Source organism: Spinacia oleracea, chromosome 6 (assembly GCF_020520425.1).
Source record: "Spinacia oleracea cultivar Varoflay chromosome 6, BTI_SOV_V1, whole genome shotgun sequence".
NCBI lineage: Eukaryota > Viridiplantae > Streptophyta > Magnoliopsida > Caryophyllales > Amaranthaceae > Spinacia > Spinacia oleracea.
In genome coordinates, this window is record NC_079492.1 from 142,711,663 (window position 1) to 142,733,874 (window position 22,212).

A 22,212-nucleotide genomic window follows, 5' to 3' on the forward strand; every position below is an offset into this window, starting at 1 on the left:
AATTTCGTCTATAAATCAAAATGGAGATGGAATTGTATATGGAGTTTCTCAAATTCCGTCTCAATTTTGTAATGAAATTGCCAAAATTCCGTCTCAAATTTTTTTGAGACGCCCAGCCCTATTCCTATCTCAAATCCGTCTCTAATCGTCGTTTTGAGACGGATTTGGACTATATAGAGACGAAATCCCTCATCTCTATGAAACAATTATTTTGTAGTGTAGGTTGCATTTAACTAACATGTTAGTACACAAGTTGGGTTTAAGAACACATAGGTCGTACCTAAAATCTAGGATGCATTAGATGTACTGGTTGGCTAAGAGGTTTTGGATCCTCTAGAGTTCTCAAATAACTCTAGAAGGTAGAGTTTGAGCATATCAACCATTGAATGAAAAATCAATGGTTCATATATCATCTTTCCAAAATTCTCCCTATTTTTTCTCATCAATATGAGCCATTGATTTTAAAATGTACTCCGTATGATTTAGATACAACTCTACCTTGTAGAGTTTTATTAAAACTATAGAGGATCCGGACTCTGGCTAAGATCATAGAGTTGAACCAAGACATTTACAAAGGCTATAAAAGCTAAGTGTTTTCATTTATTTGAAAGCTAGTGTCTAGCTAGTTAAGTGAAAAAAAATTCATAGTTAGCTAAATATTATGTCTTCTACGTTTTTGAGTCAATTCCTCATACACGTTCAGTTATAATTCTAAATTCTTGTTAATTGGTGTTTACTTATTCGTGCGTCTATATTTTCAGATGAGAGACTTCGAGTAAAGTCTTAATTTGGGTGAGAGTATGAGATAACTACTTATTGTATATGTGTTTAGGTATTGGGATAAGCCTGAGATTATAAAGCGCTAGAGAAAGAGAAAACTTAAGAGTAGAAGGAAGTGAGCATAGTTGTACACTTGTACATTTGAGGGAACAATTGTTGAGAATTTGAGTTAGGAGAAGAACTCAAGTGAGGTTTGGGTTACTAATACTCCCTCCGTCCCGGAATACTTGACCTGTTTTCCTTATCGGGCCGTCCCTTAATACTTAACATGTTTCTAAAAATGGAAATATTCTAACAATATTATATTATTTCTCACTCCACCCATATTAACCCACCTATCCCCTACTCCATACAAAAAATAATTAAAAATTCAACCCCTACTGTCCCCCAACCCCACCTCTTAACCCACCTCTCACTAACTACATTAAAATAATACCCCAATATCAACTACTACCTATTAAATAAATAAGTCAATTCAAGTCCCTTAGACTCTGTGCCGGTCAAACCGGGTCGAGTATTCCGGGACGGAGGGAGTAATATTTTAAAAAATACTCCGTAATAGTTGTACTCCCTTAATACTCGCACCGGTTTAACCGGTGCGGAGTTTAAAATACTTGAATTAACTTATTAATTTGATGGGTGTTAATTGATAGTGGTTTTTTTTTTTTAATATAGTTAGCGGGAAATGGGTAAGGGGTGGGGAGTGGGGAGTGGTGGTTGGGGGTGTGAATTTTTAAATGATTTTTTTTGTTGGGAGTAGTGGTGTAAGGTAGTGTTCTCTTCGCCTGAATTTCACTTATCTTATCTTATCTTATTGGTCCTGAACTTATCTTACTTTATCTTATCTTATTAACCTTTGTCTTATCTTATCTTATCTGAACTTATTGACCCTTATCTTATCTTATCTTATCTTATTGACCCTTATCTTATCTTATCTTAAACAATAAACAATTAGAGATATATCAATATAAGGTCAAAGATGTGTAAATGTGTCAGTTAAATTGATATACCCTCTCCGTCCCTTTTTATTCTTTACGTTTGATATTATACACACGATTTAATATTAATGTATGATAAACAATGTAAAATATATTTATTGATAATATTTTCACTTTTATCCAAAATATTACATTGGAAAAGTGTGAGAGATGTAATATGTCAATGGAAAAGTGGGAAGTGAAAGATTTAGTGTCCCAATGAATTTAATTAATTAAAATAATTATTTGCACAAATTTTGATAGAATATTAAGGATTATGATAAAACATTAAATTATACGGAATAAAAGAAAGTATTATAAATATAAAGATTAAAATAGGATACTAGAAACGAAAAACGTAGAGAATAAAAAGGGATGAAGAAAATATTTAAGAAATGTGTACTACTCTGTATAGTACTTGTATTTCTAACCATTTTTTTCCTTCACATTTTATTTAATGCTAGTTTTCTCATCTCCCTAAGAACAAGGGTATCACATGTCAAAGGGCTCAAAACAAGACACAAAGAATAGCATCCAAAAGAGTAAATCTCATAAAATATCATCTACTTTTTGGCTTCATAATCCCTAGATGAAAAGGCTTATTGTTATGTCTCATCCTTGAAAAAACGAAAGATTCATCATTTTGGGAAAAGGGTAATTGTCTCCACACGTACACTAATATAATCTAATTTTAGTTTTATGTCAATATATAACAATTTAAGAATAGTAATCACCATATTTCATGATTAATTGATTACTTTTTAATTAGTTGGCACAAATATCTTGCATAATAACAAAAATCAAAGTTATATTTCAAGATTCAAGGCATATCGTAGGGGTTTGTACCACCAAAACTTGGGTTTGTCTCTTTGCCAAATTAAACCTCATATATAAATATAAATATAAATATAATATAATTATAATGAAATGCATATGCATGTAAATGATATTAGCATTGAATCTTGTGAACAAAGGGAATGTCTTTCTCTTTCCTTTAATGTATGATTTGATTCCTTCCCCCCTCCATTCTTTTTGTTCTTGGTGTTGTAAACTTCATAAAGTTACTACTACATCAAAGCCATATATTTTAGGTAGATTTTTAGGGGAGAATAATAAATGGTGTCCCTAGATTTTTAGGGTAGATTTCTAACCATTCTTTTTGTCATATTAGGAATTCATAGATTCTAGGAGTAATAAATAAAATAAAAATAAAAAAAGGTTGCTTTCTAAACTAAGAACCTAATACTTTCATATGTGTTCTTTCATTATAGCTTTGTGCCCACTTCATCTTCAAGTGCATTAGGGTATCAAGAAAAAAAATAAAAGATCTTCAAAGATAAGAATCAATTAAATAGATATTTCAATTTTAAGAGGCATTTCCCATTTTAGTAGGATGTTATACATGCAATAGGGTATATATTGGGCATGGTGTATGACAAATATTTATTCCTTGTAATCGCGCTTTAATTTTGTATCACTTATAGTTAGGATAATATCCTGTGTAACTTTTCAATTTATTCTCTTCGCCACTATTTCAAGCGAAGAGTCAATTATAGAGCTAATAAGAGCCAATAAGTTAATAAGTTAACTAACAAGATAACAATCTAACAAGATTTTAATGATAACACTTTGATGTATATAAATATATAATAGTGAGAATTGACGGTCAAATTTTCATACTTTCGACACATATTCCAAGACATAAAGAACTTTTAGGAATATTTTGTGTGAACTTATCTTATATTGTCTCATCTGAACTTATTTTATCTGAAATAAACGTATTTATATGTAAAAATATTTGATTTTTTTTTCTTCTGAATAAGTCAAAAATAATAAATCCAAGTGTTTCAAGTTAAACGGCATGGCATAACAAAACGCCGAAAGTAATACAATACGCAAATAAAATAGTTAGGGAGTAGATGTTGGTGACAAAGTACACACCCACTCACTAAGTCACTATAGTACTACTATACTGTCTTAGCCACATGTGTGATGTGTTCTTCTTTAGGCTTTGTTTTTTTGCTTGTTTTGTGCAGATTCGCAATCATATTGTTTTTCTCATTTATGAAATACTCGTGAAGTGAAGTATATAATCCCAATTATTGGAAACTATAAAAGCTAACAACATGTACGGCAAACGTCTAAAGTGTTCTCCATTTTGTTTGTTTTCTTTTTATCCAAAAACAATCTACCTGTACGGGGTGTCCTACCGGCACCACCTGGTACCGGCAGAACTCCCCGTATGTAAACTTAACCTGCAGGTAATCTGGTCATCTTAGGTAAATATCCTCAACCGGCATTATTTGCCAGACCCCCTACCGGCATTATCATGAAGACAACCAACCAAGGGTCACTATCAACAGGTCGCTATCTAACCACAAGGGACCTACCAGATCGTACCCTTGGATTGGTCTATATAAGGAGCACCTCATTTATTGCTATGAGGTACACAAACACTTAAACACACTTCTTTCTTACTCTCTAATCATCTCTTAATCATCTCTTAATCTCTCAGTAATCTTACTTAAGCATCGGAGGGGGATCCTCGAACCACCCCCGAGGCTAGTTAATCCATTCTGTTGTGCAGATATCAACCGGCAATCTCGACAGGAATCCAGTATCCCACAGTCAGCTGTTCTCATTCCACACCCGGAACACTACCCACATTTGATTTTGTGTGAACCCTTTAGTAATTAAATTCATGATGTCCCCGTTCACATATCCAAGTCAGATTGGCTAAAAGTATATCCGATCTTGTTTATTTTGAACGCTAACACGCTTTGTTGATACAAATATATTTGTTAATAAAATTTAGTAACAATAAATCAAAAGGCTTGTTACAAATGAATACAAAAACATATTAACTTTGTACCAATAAAAATTATTAGCGTCCAAAATGGACCAGTTATTGTTGGAGACTTTTTCATGTCCCAGACTCCCAATCAGGTGTTTTGACATTATCACATTACACTCACATCCTATTCATACTTCGTAGCCGGTCATTTATTTACATGTTACTGCATTACCATACAAATTTAAATGTGACTTTTCTTGAAACAAACCGAGCCCAAAAGTCAATCATCAATTTGCCATTACTCTGAATTTATTAGAGCACACACAACTTTGACATTTGGCTTGGGTCAAGTGATAATTGACAGAACAAAATGACTACAATATTAAGAGTGTATAAGGGGTAATTTTTTATTAACTTGACTAAAGTTGGATATGTGACCGCAAGTCAAGTTAATAAAATTGTGATTTGATGAGCATGTGGGGACAAATTTGCATTCCCCTTGCATTTTATTTTGATTTCATCAGCTCTTGGTTGCTGCCACTTGCAATATTTTGATTTCTTTTACAAAAATGTGTTTATTGGCCTTGAGTTAAGGTTGTAGAAGAAAAAGAAGAAATTTAAGTAAAAGGTATTAGTGGAAGACAATGGCATTGCTAGTAAGGGTTCAGTGGTTTAACTGAACCCTTGCTAGCTAAAAATAAAATGTGCCAGATTTAAAAAAAACAAAAGAAAACGGTCAAGTAATATAAAACACACTATATGACAAATAAAAGGGGCACTGGGGTAGTTTTTGCTTTACTAACCAAACCAAAGGTTAGGGGTTGGAATCCCTTTTAACTTATTTTTCGGGTTTTCCTCTCTTTTTTTTGATTTTTTCTAAACAGTAAACGGTAACTCTAACTCTCTTTCTTACCTACTGAAAACCCACGACTCTAACATGCAGAGAAAACCCAAAATCCCCATTTCCAAAAATATGAAAACTCGTCGAGTTAAATTATAATTTATCCTCAATTCCAAAAAATATGAAAACTCTCGAGTTAAATTGTAATTTTTTAATGTTATTGTAATAGAATATGTTCCCAACGAATTATAGGTGTAACTTGGATTTTGGATTGGAGGTGGAAAAAGGAGGACGACAGCAAAATTATTTTTCACTGATGCACATAGTTTAAGGGCACAGACACAGGCATAGGTCACCCATTGTAATATCCACATACTCGAAATAATTAAGCAAGACTGTAGAATTGAACAGTAAATTATACGGATTACTGTAAATATTACTCAAAAAACTCTGTTAGGAATGGAACAACTGATGTGATAACAAATCCATGGACTCGGATCAGCAAGGAAGTTGCAATATGCTCGTTCCATGGTGTCTACGCTTGTCCATTGCTATTCGATTACAGAAACAAACACCCTTCTTCCTGATAATCTCATACGGGTATACTGATAATGTCAATTTTCCGAATATACCAGTAAGTTTATGATCAGATTTCTCAACATACCACCATTCGAGAAAAAGGAATTATATTACTAGTACCCAATCTGGAAAACAATTACGGAATACACAACAAGAGATTTGACAGTAATTATGGAAAGACATTTGATTACTTTCCGGAAGAGTTGAATATTGCCTAATGCCTAAATAGCCCAAATCAGGCATTCTGTCAAACTATTATCATAATACAAACCATTAATCACAATTCACAAGAGCAGAGGAAAAATTTCTAACCTTTCTGGCTTTTGTTTATGTTTATGTTTATGCTGATACATATATGCCCTCCCTGCTCCTCTGTATGTATCAACAACTCCTTTACCATTGGAGGGTATTTAAACCAACTATGGCACAACAAGGGTTCGTTAGTTTGCATTCGTTTTCTTGCAAGCTCGCTTTTCCAAAATTTGCAGAGGAAAACAAATAACAACCCCAGATTACCCGAACAACTATGAAACAACAATCATTAACAAACCAAATTAATTATCTGACTCTCGATTAAGCAGCTGGTGCATGTTCACGTATCGTTTCTGCAAGCTTATTTCGTTCCGCTTCGCTCTTTACTCTTATAAGAAATGTACGGGCAACTGCTTTACCGTCCCCTCCACTATCATCCTGCATGGATATACAAGATTGTAATATTACTGCATAACCCAAAAGCCAATTATAAAATCTTGGGTAAAATAACTTATTATCATTAGAGGTGAAAAATTAGCCATAAAAAAGACTTTGCCAAAAGGAGTTTGTGGGAGAGTGTATGTCACTTTAATTTTCAGGGAGAAAAACAGCACGGAGCATAAAAAAGGTGAAGGGTGAGTCGATGTGGAAGGTGCAAATGGTAAGAAAATTGAAGGGTCTGTGGAAATTATCAAAAAGCTGGTGTTTACCTATTTCTTGAAACTTAATGCAACAAATGAGGGTGAAACAAAATGCAAAAGAAAGATACATTCAGTTACCCATGCATAGTTGTGCATACAGGTAGCAAATTCGCCTGGGTTACTACTAAAACAAAGACCATACATGAGATGAAACATAGGTCTAACTTGCAAGGAATAGCTACATTTAGATTTTTCTGAATTCTAAGCAGCAGTGCAACAGGCGGTAAATGACAGTATATCACCACAAGGAAACGAAAATTACTAAGGGTAAAATCAATACAAGATATTGTAGTGTAATACCATAGTATGTAATATGATCACGATGGCTTTATTCTGCAAATTTGCCTTTATGCCTGGGTATATTGAAGCGTTAAGCATAATTCTTCCGACCTACAAAATCAATAGAAATACAGACAAAAAACAGCAGCAGTCAGAAAGTATAAAATGCTGATATGCAAATGGGAAACATACTACAATATGGTTGGCAACAAGAAGCAGAAAACAAAAAACATACATCATTACGAACAAGGATTATTGGCTTAGATTCCTTGGTTCCTTTGCCAGCACCCTCCTGGCATTTGATGAAGAGCTGACCAGTACCTTTATCCTTCCACGGCTCTTTATCAGCTGGATCAGTTGACTGAAAATCAATGGAGGAAGAAGCAACTCTTCAACATCAATACAAATAGGTATTATAGACCCTTTTCCGTAAAAATAATAATGTACTATAACCTAACTTAAGTCTTCATTCAGCATTATGCCAAGCAACCTATCACATGACTGAAAAGTGCTTACCAAAGTTCCTTATCATGGTAATTAAACAATTTTTTTTTTTAAATGTCACAGAAATGAGTTATTAACACAGACCTGCGAAGTATGTGACAATCAAGTGCCAATTCTATGTGTATTGCATATATTTGTATGTGTGTTTAAAACTTTGTGACAATACCATATATTTTCCAACCTTGTGAAATGATGATGACAAGGATATGTTGTTTCTGGAACCAGGATATATGTTGTCTACTCATACACTGGAAAGAAGGGCAAGCCTTTTAGACAATACCTTTATATAAAGCTTGCATTTGGTTTCATGCACCACAGTAATACCCTTCTCTTCAGACCTTTTCAAAGATGGACTGCTAGGCTGCTCAGGTTCATTATCTACAAATTCATATAAATTGAGAAATAATTGGAATTACTTGGAAAGAATTTAAATATACACATACACAACTTAATAAACAAGAAAAAGACTCAAATTTTCAACATACAGATGTAACCTGCAGATATGTTTGTTAAATAAAGAAGAGTTGACACTTAAAGTTACAGAGAAGAATTCAAGGTATATCGACATGCCAGAAGTACATGTAAGTGGAAACATTACAGACATCAAATTTGAACTAGAACTCCATCACATTAGTTTGAAATCTTTTACAAGGTAATGTGGGAACACAGATCTTCCAATTATCTTGATCGAAATCTTATGGCACTAAAAGAGTAAAAGAAGCAAAACAGCACGTCAAGATACCATATTTATATGCATTCTTGGTGCTTCAGGGGGTTGATGTATAAAAAGGCAAGGTATACTGAAATTGGAAATGCCAGACAAACAAAACGTAACTGTTAAAGGAACACCAAGGCACAGGTACGTTCCAGGACCACAGGGAAGAGTGTGAATATCTGCCTCAAGGCCGATTAATATATGGTCTCATGACTCTCATCTTTCAGAATAAACTAATTTCCAAATCATCATCATCTAGAAATCAGTTTCTTTTTTTGTAGCAGATCAGCGACAAAATATCTTTCTCTGGTTCAGTTATAGTTATGAAGGAAGAATGATATGAGGCGAGAAACAGTTGTAAGGAAAGAACATACCCTGCAGAAGAGAAACTAAATAATTGATAAAAACAAGCTTAATAGATCAATTCTTGACTAAGCTCAAAAGGACATGGACCGCAGAGAAGAGTGTTAATGCCTCAAGACCGATTAATATGTGGTCTCATGACTCTCATCTTACAGAATAAAATAATTTCCAAATCATCATTATCTAGAAATCAGTTTCCTTTTATTTTGTAGCACATTAGCGACAAAATTTCTCTCTTTCCAGTTATAGTTATGCAGAAAGAATGATATGAGGCGAGAAACAATTGTAAGGACAGAACATACCCTCCAGGAGAGAAACTAAATAAATTGATAAAAACAAGATTAACAGAACAATTTTTAACTAAACTCAATGCATCCAAAAAGAAGGCTAGAAACACATTTTTAAAGCAATCCAATGGATTGTCAAGAACCACTCAGATATCTCCTACTTCCTCAAATTTTTAAATACTTGCTACATTTGGACTTGTTCCACTATTTAAATATTTTACTTTGACTATTGTTGGTGACTTAGATGTAAGATAAAACAAAGTCAGATCTTGTTAGGTTCATCTCAATGTGTATTTTCAAAATATCAACTTTTTATAATTTTTTCTTAAAGAAAATTAAAGATATTAATGATCAAAATTGTGCATTGACATGCGTGAAAGGGATCAACATTGCGAGTAAAAACGAACCGAGGAAGTACTATTTATCTCCAGCAAAATTCAAGACGATTTAAAAGAAAAATACCACACGAAAGTTTCTTCCTTTAAGATCAAAGTTATAGACAAAGTATAAGTTGGAGACAGATGGAATATTCTACAAAATCCTTAAAATGTATCCTAAGGTTGATACCACAAGCTTTTCTCTACAAAAATATCACGAGATATCCAGACAAATAAGAAAAATAACTAATTCCCTCAATCCCCTATAACCACAATAAAGGTCATGTGCAGGGGTGGGGTTGAGTATGTTGGATGGAAAGGAAGATTTGTATCATACCTTCATCAGCATCCTCCTTAGCACTGTCATTTAGAGCTGTCGACTTCTGATTCCCTGAGTACACAAGAAAGAGATTTAATTATAAACTGAAAGAGCATTATAGTTTGCACATTTATAAATTATCAGTGACCATGCCCTATTTCTAATTAGAATACCCCAGAACTTTCTTGAAAACAAAATGTGACTCATTTTCTAATAGATGTCTCATTCCTTATATGTCATGAAAAATACTTAGTACTTACCAAACGTGAAAGCAGTTTGACTGCTGGAGGAAGTTCCAGCATTCCAACCACCAAATGAAGGTGTTTGACTGTTAGAGAATATTCCAGAACTTGTAGAGCTCATAAAGCTAGCAGTTGTCGTTGATGTAGGTGCTTGATTTTTGGATGCTACTCCAAAATTAGGCGAAGTAGAAAAGCTAACAGTTTTGACTGGTGATACTGATTTAATATCAGATGATACTCCAGAGCTCTGTAAAGTTGCTGGAGCAGTACTCCCACTCTGTGAAAGAGCTTGAGTACTGGCAGATAATCCAAAGCTCCATGAAGCAGCTGCACTTGCAGTTGAGCTTTTAAATGAGGATTGGGTGCTGGATGAAGGTATGACGCTTGCTTTAGCATTAGACATACCAAAAATAGATAACCCCGGGCCAGATTTTAGTTCCTTGCTGTTTGTTAGTTGTGTATTTTTCTTCTCATTGCTTGGAGTTCTTGAACTAGACATTTTACCTTCACCACCAGTATTTGATTTTAGCCAGTTTACAACATCAGTAAACTTTTCCTGTTATAGATGAGGCATTGAGATTGTTGTTATTGGCTATGGAAAAAGTTGTCTATAATAATAAAATATACAAAGTATTTTTTAATTAAATTAAGAAGACCAATTAAACAGTGATAAACAGCAAAATAAGAATAACATTAAGGTCAACAACTCTAAAATGGAGAACATGTATTTTCAAAATCTTATACACCATCAAAAATCCACAAGTGTTTCACCAGACTTGATTTGAAAGTAACAGCAGAACCAGTACAATAGATCCATTCACTAAACTTAATTCTGCTAGTCTCTAAGCATATCAGCAGAAAAAAATAACTTTCAAATCCCCTCTTTACCTAGAAAAAGGAACTTTCAAATCATCTCAAATCAAACACGAATTAATTATCTATGGCACAATACAGCAAGAGCTAATATAACCTTAAACTTCCATTAAGCTAAATCCTGTAACAAGCAGAAAATAAGAACAAAAAATCATAGTAATCATCCAGTTTAAACAAAAAATCAGCTGACTTTCTAATTTGATACAAAAAATTTAGGAGTCTTTGACACATTACTGAATAAAAAATCTGGTGACATTGATAAACACAAAACTTACTAAGTTATACAGGACTGTTTTTTGTTTGGTTTGATGAAAATACAGAGTTAGTCCACCAAACTAGCAAGGTCTTTTTAATTTTTTTTAGTTCACACTACGTATGTCCATTTACTTGGGTCGTGTCCAACTCCGCCCCACCCTTTATTAAGCATGTTGAAATCAACTAGGAGCAGTGAGGAGAGGAAAATTGAGCTTTTGACCAAAGGGAGGACTTTTAGACTACAATCAGGTACGAAGGACAAGAATCAAGAGAGGGAAACGTCTTCCTCGAGCAATACCTCAAACAAATGGAGCACAGTGCACCAGCAAGACCATAATGAAATATCCCTATTTCCCACGTTTGAAGTGTAATATGCAAATTTAATTGAATATGATTTATGTAGGCCAGCAGTTAGCCACAGCTCAAAATTGAACAAAGTTTTTTTCTGTCTCTTCTGTTTGATCTTCTCTTTGTCTTTTTATAATTCTTAATCCATCAACCTTTTTATATGACCCTTAATTATTTAACTCTTAAAACATTTCTATCTCTGAAAGAGCAAAGGGGTAAGAAGGAAGTAGTTGGGTAGCGTAACATGTTAAAAGACAAAATAACCAACCAATCCCCCCTTCCCCCCCCCCCCCCCCCCCCCCCACACACACACAAGAAAAAACATAAAGGATTAAGTACTTAAATCTAGCTGATGAACATTTGAAATACCCATTACAGGTTGGAGGATTTGAAAATCTGCCAAGGAGTATGATCATACTCATTTGTGATTAAGTCCACCAAGTGTAATCTAAAATTTAAGTTGATTTAAAAAATAAAAAATAAAAACGGAAAGGAGCAATGCCGTACAACTCGTACCAGTATGTCCGAAGCCTGAGCTAGGTAGTCCCTGACACCATCTTCCCAGACTTCATCTGGGTGATCCCGCAACTGAGATTGCACCCAACTGTCGATATCATTAAGCAATATAACATTAGAGGCGTCCAATATAGTGTTGCAAAGGATGAAGAGGTGATAATTCAAAGTAACAAGAGATAAATAAAATACATGCATCACTCTTCAGATACAAAAGAACACCAGTTTAGGGATGAGTGCACACATAGTCCTTTGCAGATCACAGACAACTAAAACATGCATGGTAATCCAACTGACAAGTTATTAAAGAACTTCACAGGAAAGAAGATGGACCTTGCGAATTCAGTATTTAAAGCCCTCACATGTTGTCGAACAGCCTTACGCCGATCCAATGACGGTGTAGCTGCTGTTTCCACTTCATATGATGGTGATACTACTGCAGCTTGACCCCCCAAAGGAGATTCTGCTACGGCCTTTTTACTTTGAAACTGCATGAAGACGAGAAAGTAAGTACAAAGATACCTTACAAAAAAATATCCACTTATAAGTTAATGGCGTAAAAGCTGCCACAGAAAGGATTGACTATTAGCCAGGATTTTCCTAGTACAACTCCAATATATGTCCATTAATATTTTTTATCTTATTTACCTAAGAGAAACCACTTAACATTCATCTGGATACACCTTTAGGCTTTAGCTTAGAATCCAAGTTTGAGAAAGGAAGCAAGTTTGCCTTTCAAAGCAAGATTAGTGCATCAAATGTTGGAAATTGGGCAAAAAGTATCCTATTATTAGACTAAGAAACACGCAATGCAATTACAGGTTTCAATCCCAACTTGATCCCTTCCAGACCCAGCCTAAAAAAATTATGAGAGAGAGACTCTCTCGACACTGATCCCCACCCCAAAATTGCGTATGTCCAACTAAAAATATGATCTTGATGAGATGTGAACAACGCAACAAGCTATAAGCGTATCGATTGCCACATAGATGAGACACGACACACAAAACTAAAGGTCATCCCACAGGCCACAGCAACCAGATCTGAAAAGTAATGAGTTCTAGTATCAAGGAGAAAGAATGAAGGCTGAGCACAAGTTTCACACAAATATTCAACTTAAATGCTACCTTGATTCATCGTCATTTGTACATGTGTTGTCTTGATAAAATTTCATTACAGCTAATTAAAACCTAGATATTCATATGGAACGTTTCATGTTAGATCGAACCTATATTCTTTACGACTCCCAAAATTTTCTTTATCCCAACCAAGCTGTCGAAGCTAAGTTATATTCAAACACTACATGAAGTATAAATATCAGAGTAATTATAAGAAAAGACAAACGACTGTACATTGATTAAAATTGAAGGATATTTGCTTACAACGTCTGACGTTCTGACCGTCCCAATACTCTTTTCTATACTTGTATAAGGTATGTATAAGATCAATTGAATTCCTAGTTCTAAAGTATAAACTCAATTCAAAAACAAAACATGAGACAGCACTCCTACAGTCCTACTTAAAAAATATGATCTTCCACAAGAATATTAGTGATTCTTTACAAAGATCACTTGAAGTAAACCCGAACCCTGGCAGCACAAAGAAGACGGAGTATAGCATATTAATCATAATTTGGAAACCAGCTTCTTATGGATAAACTCGAGATAAGTTACAGGTCAGTGAACAATCACCCACGAATAAAACCAATTTTAGAAAAGAAACCAATAACACTTCGGTCCTAAGTATGAACAGCCTTTCGAAGCAGATCCAGAAGTTTCACTAATTCTACTGCCTCTCAAAACGGTTTACAGTACATTGACAGGTTCAAAGTAACACCTAATTTATCAAATTCTTCACCTCAAACTTCAAATTTGATCTACTAATTAAGATAGTTCACATATTCAGCTCACTCAACGCACTCATTTAGCATCTAAACACCAACTTTACCAAACCCAATACAATTAAACACCATAAAATCAAACTTAACAATTACAAACTTCTAACCAATAAAAAAGCATTTATTCTAAAATTGAATTACACTCAAATCAAAAATTACATCCCTAAATTATAAAATACCCAGAAAAATTAAGACAAATAAAACAAGGGTATTCAATCAAACAGTATTATAAACTTCAATTAAATTACACTGACAATTAAAAAGAAATTGAAACTTTCCAACTCACAGGGTTATTATCATCAGCATTGGAGCTCAATGAAACGTTTCGACGCTTTGTACCAATCATTGGATTCGACACTGAGAGACAGGAGAGAAATTGACAAGATTGATTGAGATTTTGCAGAAAAAAGAGGAGAGAGAAAGGAGTGAGTAGGGATTTATTAGGGTTTTTGTTTGGTTCAAATTATTTTGGGGATTGTTGTTCTGATGAAGAAGAGAATTATTAAATAAAAAGTTGGGGAATTTTGTTGCTGATGAAATTGCAGCCGTTGAAGTTGTGATTGTATTAAGTTTTAATTTCAACCGTAAGATTATAGTTTCCGTTTGCGGGAATGCCAACAAAGTTATGTGGCAAACCGCACATGAGACATGTGCTCGTGTGTTACTGTGTTAGTGATTTGGTGGTCTTTTTTGGTCCTGTTTCATGATGGCCAGTTGACATGATGTTTGGGCCCTAATATTGGCTCGTTGAGGTCAAGTTCGCTAATCCGTTCCAAATTAAGTATCACGTTATGATAAAGGCAGTGGCGCAATCTCTCCCTACTAGGGATGTTAGTGGGACGAGTTTCGCAGGAGACCCGCCCCGCATCAGCCCCAAGTAGGCGGGGATGGAGGTAGGTTTGGCGGGTGATGGGGCGGGGATGGGTAAAAAAATCGTACCCGCCATTGGTGATGGGGCGGGTGTGGATTTTGTGTTGAACCCGCCCGCCCCGCCCCATCCCCACTCGCCCCACTTCATACCCGTCGTGGGTGATGGGTTGAGTTTGGATTTATTTGCATGTTTAAGTGATAATATGAATTCAGGTGAGAATTTTTTTGTTATGACAGATTTTTTTTCAATTATATATGTTACTTTAGTCATACGGTATTTTTTTCGAAGGTTAACTTTCATTACTCCGTATATATGGAAAATATTTGCTAAATAAGAAAATTTTGGCGGGTATTGGCGCGGGTATGAGGCGGGGATAAGACGGGGATGGATACCCAGTTGGGTGGTGGGGCGGGGATGGATTTTAGTTTATACCCGTTGGGGCGGGGATGGGGATGAATTTTGTACCCGCCATGGGTGATGGGGCGGGGATGGGGATGAAAATTTTAGGTGGGGATGGGGATGGAGGGACCTACATCCGCATCCGCCCCGCCTCATTGACATCCCTACTCCCTACCTACGCAATGAGTGTATTCAAGTTTCCATCTTCTTTTTGTGACGAGCTAAGATCCATGGTATCCCAATTCTGGTGGGGGCAAAAGCAAGGGGAGAGAAAGATCCACTGGGTGGCTTGGAGGAAATTGTGCCGGCCGAAAAATGAAGGGGGCATTGGCTTTAGGGAGTTTAAGCTTTTTAATTGGGCACTGCTTGGTAAACAAGCATGGCGTCTAATGACAAAGCAAGGGAGTCTTGTTGAGCAGGTATTGAGGGCAAAGTACTACCCGGGTTCATCTTTTATAAAGGCTGATTTGGGTACATTGCCAAGTTATACTTGGAGAGGAATTTGGAAAGCTAAGTGGGTGGTCCGACGGGGGATGAGATGGAGAGTGGGCAGCGGGGAAGAGGTGCGTGTGTGGGCGGATCCGTGGATCCCTGGGACTCAATCGCGAAGGGTCATATCGCCAAGGGGAATCTCGCCGGCTGATCTGAGAGTGAGTGCACTCATTGACCCGATCGGTCGGTGTTGGAATAAGCAAGTAATTTCTCAGGTTTTGGTTCCCTTTGAGCAAGAAAGAGTGCTAAGCATCCCTCTAAGTAGCAGAATGCCGCCTGGCTGTCTTTGTTGGGACCTGGAGAAATCCGGCGAATACTCGGTCAAATCGGCTTATCGGGCTGTCTTCAACGATGAGTGGGTGAGAGATGAAGTTGCTGCAGCACATCCCAGGGACATTTGGAATCAGCTTTGGAAATTACAGGTTTTGCCAAGAGTGAAACTCTTTGCCTGGAGAGCTTGCTTGAACGCGCTGCCAACCAGGGTGGGGATCAGCCACCGTATAGCTGGTTACGACCCAGGGTGTGGAGTTTGTGGTCGGGAGGAGGAGACTGTGATGCATGCCGTGAAGGAGTGTGCGCTGGCTAGGGCGATCTGGTGCAATTCGAAGTTCGAAAGTGTGGCTAACTGGAATTGCCGGTTGGTTATGGAGTGGTGGGAACGGTGCTTCGCTGAGCTCACCGGTGAGGAGATGGAGGATCTAATTATTTTGTGTTGGGCGATTTGGGGGGCTCGAAACAAGGTGGTTATGGCGGGGGAGGTGGTTGACCCTGTCAGTGTTCCCGTTTATACGGCCAAAACCAGCAACGAGGTGAGGGAGGAGGTTTGTGGGGGAAGACGGGGAGCGGCGAGTGGAGGGGCGAACTGGGCGGCGAGTTGGGTTTGCCCGGAGGATGGCTGGCACAAGATTAATGTGGATGCGGGTTTATTGGGAGAGGTGGGGTCGGGCCTGGGTGTCGTAGTGCGTGACAGCGTGGGGGTAATGAAGGGGTGCGCGGTGGTGCAAGGTCCGGAGCGGTGGGAGACGAAGGTGGCCGAGGCTAAAGCAGCTCTCCTTGGACTGGAGGTGGGGAAGGAATTGGGGCTGCGGAACATTGTCATTGAAAGAGATTGTCTGTCGTTGGTCCAAGCTGTTCAACGAGGTTCGCAGGGGCGCAGTAACTTTGATCTAGTACTAGATGATATCACTGATTTATTTTCCAGTTTTGATAATGTTAGTTTTTCTTTCGTCATACGTAGTGGAAACAAAGTAGCCCATATCCTAGCCCATCTTCAACCTTGGGAGTTTGGAAAAAGGATTTGGGTGCATAACTTTCCTTGTAATGTGTTTGCGGTAGCTACTGCTGAAATTTAATTGCTCTGCCCCTATGGGTTCTTTCAAAAAAAAAAAAGGTATCACGTTTGACTTTATATGGTCTATGAGACATACTCCGTATATTTAACCATGGAATATCTTTAGTTAGGTATCAATAAAAGACATCATTTGACAATGTTCATTGTTGTGTATTGATTAAAAAATATGGTCGATTTTTTCTAAAAAAAAAATAATGACTTTAAAACGTCAAATATTGCACTAAATTTGAAGCAGGGGTAGTAATTGTTTAAAAATTTTAAGATAAGGAGAACACACTTTATCAGGACTGAAAGTCGTGAAAACTTGCATAAGTCAATTTGGTTAAGGTTGGCTAGTTTAATACTCATATACTTGCATTTGAGCTCGAGAAGACTTTCGAATTTGATTTATTCAATACTTAACTCATGTTTGAAAATCATATACTCTCTTTTTGTGTTAAGACGACAACTTACATGTAAATTGGGGTTAATTTCCCGACAAAAAAAAAAGAATTTGGGTTAATTGTCCCATCATGAATGAGGAGAGACAGAATAACAAATATTACAAGTATATAAAATTGGTCTCTTGTTATTTTTTTATTAGGTGGTAAAATACAATTTCTATTTTTATAAGGTGATAAAAAATAATTTGTCAATTTTTTAAGGTGGTAAAAAAAACAATTAACCAAAAATATAAAATTTCAATAAACTATTTGATTACTAAAATTCAAAATTTCTCCCTCCTTTTTCTTTGAGATGAAGAAAAAGGAAGAACCAAAGTACATGGAATAATCAACTCTTTGTTGTAGTAGCTATTGGATCTCCTCCTATCTTATTGAAAACTAATACTACAAAAGTAATACTATAAGAAGTCCTCTATGCAAATATTCACAAATTTGTAGTGCTAATACTAATGTACTAGTTCTACTTAACTATACCGCTCTTTTCGAATTTTATGTCAAAGGACTCCATAGCTAGGAAGAGCAATATTCAACCATAAGTTCATCAATCAAATGTGCCATAACCTCATCTCCAAGCTTTGTTGCAACTTCTTCTGTTTCTAACGTCGTATCTCTAGGCCACCATCCTCCCTCTTCCATGTCCTTAATGTAGGCTTGCCTCTTATCCTTCACTTCCCACCCTAATATTAATGTGTCATAATGTCCGTTTATCCAACCCTCGGCTGCTTGTAACAAGGACTCATTTGCCTTTTGTGTTACATTTTCGCGAAAGAAATCTAGTAGTACATTTTCAAATAGCTCAAAGTTATAATTTTTGGATGGTATTCTTGACTTTGTAATGATAAGAAGTTGTTGCGCTTGTCTTTCAACTTCGCTTTCATGGCTTTCTTCTTCTTCCTCTTCGTCTTCTTCTTCATCTTCTTCGCTTTCACTAGACAGAATATAACTAGGTGTTGAGCAAGGTAGGATTGAATGTTTAGGTGATCGATCTTCTATCTTTTGTGAAGAGATTAGGCTTTCAAGATTAATGGGTTCTAGTCCTGCTAGACATTCAAATCTTCCAAGCTTTTCCATAAGCCTTTCTTTAGTCCCTATCAACCAATAGAAGAATTTGAACTAAGTTAAAAAATTATTGTAATATTTAAGGACAAATAAAAGGAAAAATATGCCTCAATGACACTAACTATAACTTACACAGGTGAAATTCACACCACAAACTTATACTTTGTGGGTGCGCTCCTCACCACAAACCACGTTGTAGTGCAAGGAGTGACATAAATGATGCCGAGTACTCACATATGTCACGTTTAATGTCATATTTTGCACTCGCTTAATGTAGTTTGTGGTGTGAAATGTACCCGTATAAAATTGTGCTTTCCCAAACCCATAATTTGTGTCATTGTTGTCAAATGTTGCCCACCATAAAGTATATAAATAAGTATATATGGTACCTTTTAGCCTTGATACTCTAAGGGTGAAGGGTGAGGAACCTTCTTCTTCGTTGTTGTATGGAAAATCCAAGACGGATATTGGACTTGATTGTTCTTTCTCAACCTCTTCATTGAACCACATATTCTCCTGGAATCAAATTGAGTAGAGTATCAGTTATTTGGACATTAGTTTATAATACTATCGAAGCATAGAAGGTAAGATTAAAGACTCTACTGAACTGATACCTCTTAACTCTCGTAGGTATTTCCAACCAGCATAATTTGCAAGTTAAACTCATTGAAGGAGATTCGAATTGGTGACCTATTATAGACGGACTATCAGTCTTTACCGCTAGATCAAGAACTCATTAAGTCATTAATGTGATTATTGTTATTAATTTGAAAAAGAGATATCATGAACAAGTTGTTACGCTCCTATCTTACAAGTTACAACCGACCGAATATAGTTGAATTGTCTATTTAGTGCACTTAACACATCATTATTAATCACTGCATAAACCTCAGATCATAATTAAAAGCTATAAATTGTGATCAAGTGTCTCGAGTTCTACGAAAATGCAATGGTCCAGCGAGTTACGGTAGCCGTAGATCTCGCTGAGGGTCATAACGTGGAATGCAGGGACGGTGATGATTCCCTGTAAAGCTATGTGGCAAATTTAATTCCAACCCCTCGAAAAACACCGGAAATTTCCTTACGAATCAAAGATACACTCCCGCACGTGAGGTGTCATGCCTTTTCCTCACTTCCCGCCGCCATAAATATTTTCACTGTTTAAATTTAAATCTTAAATTTTACGGAATACCCATTTAAAAACCGAAAAGTCCTTCATAAATTTTCAAATGAGTCAAACTCAAGCATACAACACATATTGCATGTTTAGACTAAAATACAATGAAAGCATCACACAAAATTAAAGGACTACTAGTTGTATATATAATTAACCGTTTAGGAAGTAACAACCTAAGGTTAGGGTTGGCACATTTTGACAAGTTTTTGAAGTTTGATGGGGTTGTAAGTTTAGAATTAGGGTTGGCTTTTGTTTGGTCTTTCAACTATGATCTCACTTAGTGGGATATCTTTTGGTGTTCTCCACCCTAATTAATTAATATATCTCGTCGATTTGTGTTAAAAAAAAATTGAAGGACTACGGAATAACTTAAAAAAATACGCATTAAATTACATTAAAATAACAACATATATGATACGAGGTAAATCAGGTATTCCGTTAAGATGCATTTTGTTAATTTGATTTTCGTTTAACTTCATTTTTTTAAGTAATATTTATAACTTGTAAAACTTATTTTAATTATAAATTAAAGTGGAGAGTTCTCAATTTTTTTAATGTACTTTACTAAACTTACGAACTTATTTTATTAGATTAGGAAAATAAAATGAGCTAAAAATAGTACGGAGTAGTTTATTCAATAAAAATAACTTTTTACCCCGTGCGATGCACGAGTTTCTTAATTTAAACATTTTGGTACATCATTTTTGTAATAAAAAGTAGGATACGCAAATTTTGAAGTAATAACTAAAATGTGAAGCATTTGGAGTATTGAGAAATTAAATTTAGAATTTGAAACAAATAAAATTGTTTTGAAATAAAATTAATATCTAATTAATTAAGGAGGAGATTTTTTTTTTGACGGGAAGGAGGAGATTGAAAATGATGAATATAAATGATGAATTAACAAAAAATGAATATCTAACTAACTAAGGAGGAGATTGAAAAGGATGAATATAAATGATGATTTGACAACAATATAAAAGAGATGACATATAACAGAAATGACATGTGGCATCACTTTATGCAAACATTGTGTTTTAAAATATTAGAATAGATTTCAATTAAAAAACATGAAACATTATTCTCACCTTAGCAACCGCTGGCTCAACGGAATCCTCACCGGCTATGACGCCAACTCTTTTGCTGACCTCCTCCATTTTCTCTCTCCTCTCAACGGTGTCGTTTTCACTGGAGCAGGTTAAGCTATCAGAGGTAAACGTAAGATCAGACCAACTTGAATCACTTTTACCGTCACTGTTATTACTGACACTCGTCATCGTAACCGTCGTATCATTAGACAAATCCGACGGCTGATACTTCTCTTTCCCAACAACACCAGACGATATCCACCGTTCGATCTCATCGTCATGATCATCCTTCTTCTTCTTTCTAACAACCACCACATTATTACTCCTCTCTTTCTTCCAGAAGAAGCTTCTCCTAAACAGCTTCTTCGAGAAGCTTCTCGGCAAAAACCGCTTTCCTTCGCCGGAATCCACTGCATTTTTCGCCGGGGAATTGAACGGAAGTAGCTTCACGGCGTTAATCACCGCCATCGAAGCTCTTTGAAGAGTCGACGAAATGCTCCGGTTTTTAACCAGCATTCGTTTCTTCGTATTGTTATTCCGTCCGTTTCGAATCACCTCTTTCTCGATAATGCCGCGAACCGCGGCGCAGCATTGTCGGCGAGGAAACGATCGGAAGCCATTGGAGGAGCACGAGCTTAAATCGTCTCCGAGGTAGTCTTTCAGCATCCATGGCTTCCTAAATGACGACGACCTCCTCTCCTTCTCTTCGCCGCCGCAAAAAGTAGACACCACAAGCGCCATATTTTTGAAATAATTTGAAAGCTGAATTAAAACTAGGTCACGATTCACGAATTTCCAATTTGAATGTAGAGAGAGAAAATCAGAGAAAATGTTTAAAACTCACCCACCTATATCCGCTCCCATTAATGAGAGCGGAGCGAGAGAGGTTAAGTAAGGGCTGAAGAGGAGAGAGAAAGATCGCGAAGGAAGATTCGAGGGGGTGAAGTGAAGATCTCAAGAAACTGGAAATTATAAGTTAGTTTTGCAGAAACAGAATCAAATCCGAGTAAGAAAGAGAGAGTGTGAGTGAGTGAGTGAGAGTGTTAGGTTAGTTAGTTGTTTATAAGGAGTGTAGAAGAAGGAGAAGAAGCAAGGATGGTTCGTTAGTTAAGATGGTACAAAAATTTGAATCTTAAACATGATTAAATAAATGATTAAGATTAAGATTGATTTGGATTTGAATTGGAAGGTTGGATTAATAATAGTTTAATTTCAAATAAGTTAAGAATCTTAAGGTGTTAGACTTGAATGCGACCATAGTTGACCTTTTAATATGAGGTTAATTTTAATGAAGAGTGAACAGTGATATTTACTTGCTAGCTGTTGAGTCCACGTGTGACCAGGTTTGTGAGGCAGATTTTGAGGGTCCCACGAGTTTTCTTCATTTTTGTCTTTTAAGTTGGTGGTGTTGGATTTGGTGATAAAGAGTTTAGTGA

At 36.1% G+C, this 22,212-nt stretch overlaps 2 protein-coding genes across 2 annotated transcripts; both read right to left on the reverse strand.

Moving 5' to 3' along the window:
• Positions 1-6,061: 6,061 nt before the first annotated feature.
• On the reverse strand, positions 6,062-14,453 carry LOC110784340 (nucleoporin NUP152). The gene is made up of 9 exons (XM_021988777.2): positions 14,183-14,453; positions 12,333-12,487; positions 12,003-12,090; positions 10,029-10,566; positions 9,787-9,840; positions 7,988-8,085; positions 7,439-7,564; positions 7,225-7,314; positions 6,062-6,661 (listed from the first exon to the last, which is right to left on the reverse strand). The coding sequence occupies exons 1-9, from the start codon at positions 14,240-14,242 to the stop codon at positions 6,545-6,547; spliced, it is 1,326 nt and encodes a 441-aa protein (XP_021844469.2). The 5' UTR covers positions 14,243-14,453; the 3' UTR covers positions 6,062-6,544.
• A 3,229-nt stretch (positions 14,454-17,682) lies between these two features.
• Positions 17,683-21,849, reverse strand: LOC110784320 (uncharacterized). The gene is made up of 3 exons (XM_021988759.2): positions 20,777-21,849; positions 18,901-19,027; positions 17,683-18,540 (listed from the first exon to the last, which is right to left on the reverse strand). Exons 1-3 carry the CDS (start codon positions 21,515-21,517, stop codon positions 17,963-17,965), a joined length of 1,446 nt encoding a protein of 481 aa, XP_021844451.2. The 5' UTR covers positions 21,518-21,849; the 3' UTR covers positions 17,683-17,962.
• Between the last annotated feature and the right edge of the window lie 363 nt (positions 21,850-22,212).